Raw genomic sequence first — 6,787 nt, 5'->3', positions numbered from 1 at the left:
CCTAAGTAAAAAAAATAATAGGAAGAAAACTTTTTTACATAAATAATATGGACAAAATAATATGTTGCTAAAATTGTGAGATTATAATAATTTTGATACTTGATATATAATATATTTATTAACTAAATCATGCTTAGAGGTTTAGTTTGAAAAATTAAATCTTAATCATTTATTTTAACCTATGACATGTGTCATTAATCCAAATAGAAACTTGGGGAAAATGGAGAGAAGCCGAATCCCTCCGGAACTTCGCCACAAAAATCTGACCAAAGTCATAACAAGCTGCTGCAACCTTGATTTCAAGGTCCTGGTGTTGGAATACATGCCCAATGGGACACTTGATAAATGGTTATATTCTCACAACTTGTTCTTAAACTTATTGCAGAGATTGGATATAATGATAGATGTTGCATCTGCAATGGACTATCTCCACAATGGCTATTCAACGCCTGTGGTGCATTGTGACTTGAAGCCAAGCAATATGTTGCTAGATCAAGAAATGGTTGGTCAAGTTAGTGATTTTGGCATTGCAAAATTGTTAGATGTAGGGGAGGCTTTCGTTCAAACAAGAACAACTGCAACCATCGGATATATTGCTCCAGTATATTAGAAACTTCTATAGTTAAGCAATTCTTTCCCCTATAAATGGATTGACACTCTCAGTTTTGGCATATTTCATTTTAACTAGGAAGCTTTCATGATCATTTTTTACCAAGATTACAGTGTATGGACAAGATGGAATAGTATCCACGAGTTGTGATGTTTATAGTTTTGGCATCCTAATGATGGAGAGGTTCACAAGAAGGAAACCAAGTGATGAAATATTTACAGGAGAAACAATCATAAAATAAGTTCAGGGAAAAAATGCACAAGTACCCCTCAACCTATGTCCGATAGGTCGAAAAGGGATAGAAAATTACTTATAAAATAAGTTGAGGGGGTAATAGGACCTTAGTGTTGTATAAGTGTGTCTCTGAAATTTCGGACATAGGTTGAGGGGTACCTGTGCATTTTCCCTCAGAATTATTTACATCTTAACTTTATCAGTTTTTAAGTTTTATATTTGAACTATTGAAAGTATGAGTTTTCGACCTAAACAATCACCTAATGATTAGTGAAACACACCTTGACTAATTTATAATGTTGTGGTTAATACACTCTCTTATCTATTTAAAATTTTTGTCATGTAGCTCTCCACATGAAAAAATAATTTCACTGTGACAAAGCTAAATAAATTAATATTACGTTAAATGTTAGGATTAAAGATACATATTATCACCATATAAATTAATTTATTCAGTTTTGTGCCTGATATCTTCTTCTCCACCTTATTAGTCGTGGTCTCATCTCAGCCGCGGGTAAATATCTCATATACTTGGAAGGGGAGAATTTAGATTATATATATTCATTCTCTAATATTAGTAATCAATGTGGTGAGATTAGTGAATTTCTTTCTTCTAAAATTTGAACACTTGAAACGAATTTTTGTAATATAAACTATTTATAACCAACACAAAATTGTCTTATTTGAACTAGTGAATTCCAAATAATAAAGGTTAATAACCAAGTGGCAACTAACCATTATAAGGTCACACAATTTTAAGATAATACTGTAAAGCATTCTTTGATTATCTGCCTTGACCTTGCTTTGTGCCTTTGGTCTTTGGCTCAACAATAAGATAGTATATTGGAAAGTAAATATTTTTGCTTTACTGATTGCTTTGCTTTTTTGCAGAAAAGGGGATATTATTTGTTTTTTTCCACTTCCCTTTTTATAATGGAAGACTCTTGAAAGCAATTGAGTCTATTTAAATGTTATTTTATTCTACCTTTTATTTTCTTCCTTTAACTTCTTGTTCAAGTAAAAAAAAGTTTTTGAATTTTGAAAGATAAAAGAATAATATCATAGTTATAGTTATATATAAAAGGGAAAAAGGTCTGATATACCCCTCAACTTTGTCATTTGGAGCTCATATACCCCTCGTTATAAAAGTGGCTCATATATGCCCTTACCGTTATACAAACGGCTCACATTTACCCCTGCTGTTATAAAATGACTCACATATACCCTTCATTTAACGGAAGTTAAAAAATTTATTTTAAATTTATATTTATTACTTTTAATTTTTTTTAAAAAAAATTATTTAGAGATATATATGATTCTTCTATCAAAGTTCAATGTATATTTTAATTTTTTTCATACATAAATTATTTTTTGACTTCATTTATTATAATTATTTGAGTTTCTTATTCTTATTTTGTTTTTTTCTTTCATTCCTTAGTTTAAATAAAAAAATTAAACTATTTTTTTACTGTGTATTGTAATTTAATTTCGTATTCGAAGAAAAAATTTGGTCATCTACAATAAGTTTTACAAGAATATTAGTGAAACATAAATAAATTTGATTATCAAAATAATAATTATAAATTAGTCATTGAAATACAAAAAAATATGTTTGACGATGAATTAATTTACTCATATGGAGGCCCTCACCCTTATTGGATTCAATTATTTGCATGGTATGAATTTATTTTCTTTTTAGCTTTCTACAATTTTATGTATTCATTCATTTCAACCTTTCCATTTTTTTTTCATATTTTTTTATTATCTATAACACATACAACTAGTTTTTTATCAGATTAGATGACTGATAAGTGTCAAAGATAGACTTTCCACGACATATGAAAGAAAGTAGTCAATATATTGAATGAAGGGAGGGAGCCTTAATTAGATAAGGTTGTTGGAGAAAAAAGTTTTCGAATGTTACAACAATTTCGATCAAAATTAGAATATATTTTAGATCCTTTTCCCTATTTTAAAAAATTACAAATTCTCTAAAAAGTTTTACTTATCGTAATTGGTTTCGTGAAATCAAGGGGAGAAAAACAAAGTACTTAAATTGATTTTCAGAAATTAGAAATCACGTGCAACGCACATGGTAGTGTTATAAATAGAATACCACAACATTATAGGTATCATTAAATTTGATATCTATATTAGTTATGGACAGAAGTTCCACTCTCCTCTTTTTTCTTATAATTTTCATTCTACTATTACTACATGCCAATGCTAATAATATTAGCACTGATGAAGCTGCTCTTCTTGCACTTAAATCACATATTTCTAACGATATCTTAGCAACAAACTGGTCTTCTTCCGTCCCCGTTTGTAGTTGGATTGGAATCACTTGCAGCTCTCGACACCATCGAGTCACTGCTTTAGACATTTCAAGCATGCAACTTCATGGTACCATTCCTCCACACCTCGGAAACCTGTCATTTCTTTCTTCCCTTGACATCAGTAACAACACTTTTCATGGAGATTTGCCACAAGAATTGGCTCGTCTGCAGAGGTTGAAATCGATTAATGTCACAAGCAATAACTTCACCGGAGCCATTCCATCATTTTTAAGTTTGTTACCAAACCTACGCTTTGTGCACCTATCAAGCAACCAATTTTCTGGGAAAATTCCATCCTCCCTTTCCAATATAACAAAGCTGCAAAGGTTATACTTGGATAGAAATTTTCTTGAAGGAGAGATCCCTCGAGAAATCGGTGATCTTCGTTACTTGACTATCCTAGACCTGCAAATTAATCAGCTTAGTGGCTCTATACCACCATCCATTTTTAACATTACTACAATGCATGTGATTGCTCTTACGGGCAACAATCTTACTGGAAATCTTCCAAAAACGATATGTGATCATCTTCGAGACTTGGAAGGACTTTACCTCAGTAAAAACTCCCTAGATGGAGTTATTCCACCAAACCTGGAGAAATGCAGAAAGCTTCAAAAATTGCAATTGGGTGAAAATAAGTTTATTGGAACTTTACCAAGAGAGCTAGCCAACTTAACAGCTCTTACATATTTATATCTTTCAGAATTGCATTTGGAAGGTAGTATGAAATTTTCTTCCTTTTTCTCTTTTCCGCCAAACATAGTACTCATGATATATTTCCTGAAAATTGACAGGTGAGATACCAATGGAGTTAGGTAATCTTCAAAAACTTCAGGAGTTGGATTTAGCACTGAATGAGCTAACTGGCTCTGTTCCTCACAGCATTTTCAACATGTCAGCACTGCAGTATATAGATTTTGGAGAAAATAACCTTTCAGGTACTCTACCTTCAGATTTAGGTCGTGGAATGCCCAACCTAGAAATATTTTATTGTGGAGGAAATGATCTGAGTGGTTTTATCTCTGATTCAATCTCAAATTCATCAAAACTCAGAGAATTTGATCTCTCACAAAACAGTTTCACAGGTTCAATTCCTAAATCACTTGGTAACTTAGAATACCTTGAGTTACTTGACTTGCTGTGGAATAATTTTGTCAGCGATTCTACATTGAGCTTCCTTGCATCATTGACAAACTGTAGGAATCTAAGAGCACTCACGTTAGCAGGTAATCCGTTGGATGGTGTATTGCCTGCATCTGTTGGTAATTTCTCAAACTCCTTGCAAATTTTTGAAGCATATAATTGTACACTGAAGGGTGTCATTCCTCGAGAAATTGGTAATCTTACTGGACTGACAAGGATGAGTCTGTTTAACAATACATTAACTGGACATATTCCAAATACTGTACATGGCATGTCGATCCTTCAAGAACTTTACTTATTGAACAACAAGATAGAAGGAACCATACCAGATGTTGTCTGTAATTTAAAGAGACTTGGTGCATTACTCTTGTCAAAAAATCATTTTTCTGGTTCGGTACCCTTCTGCTTAGGGAACATTACTAGTTTGAGGATACTTCATCTATATAACAACAAGCTGGATTCTACATTACCTTCAAACTTGGGGAACCTTCAAGATCTCATAGAATTAGATGTTTCATTCAATTTATTTAGTGGGGAAATTCCAATGGAGAGTGGAAACTTGAAGGCTGCAACACACATTGATTTGTCAAATAATTGTTTTTCTGGTAAGATGCCTAGTACTCTAGGGGGTCTAGATAAATTGATTCATCTTTCTCTAACACATAATAGATTAGAGGGGCCTATTCCTGAATCATTTGGCAAAATGTTGTCTTTGGAATACTTGGATTTGTCCTATAATAATATTAGTGGTCAAATTCCAAAGTCATTAGAAGCTCTTGTGTATCTCAAATACCTAAATTTCTCTTTCAATGAACTCAGTGGAGAAATTCCCACTGGTGGTCCCTTTGCAAATGTAACCAGTAAGTCTTTCTTGTCCGATGATGCACTTTGTGGTGACTCCCGATTTAACGTAAAACCATGCCTAACCAAATCGACAAAGAAGTCCAAAAGAAAACGAGTGCTTATGGCTTTATATATTCTATTAGGGATTGGATCACTCTTCACGTTGACTGTTGGAATTGTGGTGTTAAGATTGAGAAACACAAAGAAGAATGCTACTCAAAAGGATGTGTCCCTCGTAAAAGGGCATGAAAGAATTTCATATTACGAACTTGAACAGGCAACTGAAGGATTCAACGAAGCCAACTTGCTTGGTAATGGGAGTTTCAGCAGGGTTTATAAAGGGATACTTAAGGATGGTATCATTTTTGCAGCAAAGGTATTCAATGTGCAATTGGAGGGTGCATTCAAAAGCTTTGACACAGAATGTGAGGTACTCCGGAACCTTCGCCACAGAAATCTGACCAAAGTCATCACCAGCTGCTCCAATCTTGATTTCAAGGCCCTAGTGTTGGAATACATGCCCAATGGGACACTTGATAAATGGTTATACTCTCACAATTTGTTCTTGAACTTATTGCAGAGATTGGATATAATGATAGATGTTGCATCTGCAATGGATTATCTCCACAATGGCTATTCAACGCCTGTGGTGCATTGTGACTTGAAGCCAAGTAATGTCTTGTTAGATGAAGAAATGGTTGCTCATGTAAGTGATTTTGGCATTGCAAAAATGTTAGGTGCAGGGGAGGCTTTTGTTCAAACAAGGACAGTTGCAACCATTGGATATATTGCTCCAGGTATACTTTAAGTTTTCTCGTATCGCTTTAAATACTCAAAACAATTATTTCCCCTAGGTATAAATTGATTTATGATCATTTTCTACCATGATTGCAGAGTATGGACAAGATGGAATAGTATCCACGAGTTGTGATGTTTATAGTTTTGGCATCCTGATGATGGAGACGTTCACACGAACAAGACCAAGTGATGAGATATTTACTGGAGACTTGAGCATACAACGTTGGATTAGTGATTCCTTTCCGGGGGAACTTCACAAGGTGGTAGATTCTAATTTGGTACAGCCAGGAGAAGAACAAATCGCTGCAAAGATGCAATGTTTGTTATCTATCATGGAATTAGCTTTGAACTGCACTTTAGTGAGACCTGATGAAAGAATTAGCATGAATGATGCTCTTTCAGCACTCAAAAAGATTAGACTACAGCTTGTTAGTAGTCGGCACTAGGTGGAATCATTACCAATCTTCTCTTGTATGTTATTTAGTTACCAGTCTGCTCTCTTATGGAATTTAGTTTCGCGCTAGGTGTATTTTGTGTTGGTTGTTGGTGCTTGATATATGGAAGTTGAGAATGAGATTTAAAATGCTCAAAACAAGATTGTCTTTTCTTATTTATACTGTTGTGCGGAATTTGAGATAATACGAGAAAATATATAAACGCGAAAAACAAGACAACATATTTACGTGGTTCACCAATAAATTGGCTACGTCCACGGGAAGAGAGGGAGCAGTTTTATTATGGAGAGGCAAAAACAGAATTACAAAATAGGGTTTGCCATAGCGTCTATATATATATATAGTGTTAAGCTACGCCCTAACAGGCT

At 33.8% G+C, this 6,787-nt stretch overlaps 2 protein-coding genes across 2 annotated transcripts; both read left to right on the top strand.

Moving 5' to 3' along the window:
- The first annotated feature begins 220 nt into the window (after positions 1–220).
- On the top strand, positions 221–610 carry LOC138349065 (putative serine/threonine-protein kinase). The gene is made up of 2 exons (XM_069298904.1): positions 221–304; positions 386–610. The coding sequence occupies exons 1-2, from the start codon at positions 221–223 to the stop codon at positions 608–610; spliced, it is 309 nt and encodes a 102-aa protein (XP_069155005.1).
- Positions 611–2,929: 2,319 nt separating this feature from the next.
- LOC101259341 (probable LRR receptor-like serine/threonine-protein kinase At3g47570) lies at positions 2,930–6,556 on the top strand. The gene is made up of 3 exons (XM_026031364.2): positions 2,930–3,898; positions 3,975–5,963; positions 6,061–6,556. Exons 1-3 carry the CDS (start codon positions 3,004–3,006, stop codon positions 6,408–6,410), a joined length of 3,234 nt encoding a protein of 1,077 aa, XP_025887149.2. The 5' UTR covers positions 2,930–3,003; the 3' UTR covers positions 6,411–6,556.
- The last annotated feature ends 231 nt before the right edge of the window (positions 6,557–6,787 follow it).

Source organism: Solanum lycopersicum, chromosome 6, assembly GCF_036512215.1.
Source record: "Solanum lycopersicum chromosome 6, SLM_r2.1".
In the NCBI taxonomy this organism is placed as follows: Eukaryota; Viridiplantae; Streptophyta; class Magnoliopsida; order Solanales; family Solanaceae; genus Solanum; species Solanum lycopersicum.
The sequence above is the reverse complement of the archived record's forward strand: the minus strand, read 5'-3'. Positions and strand labels throughout refer to the sequence as shown.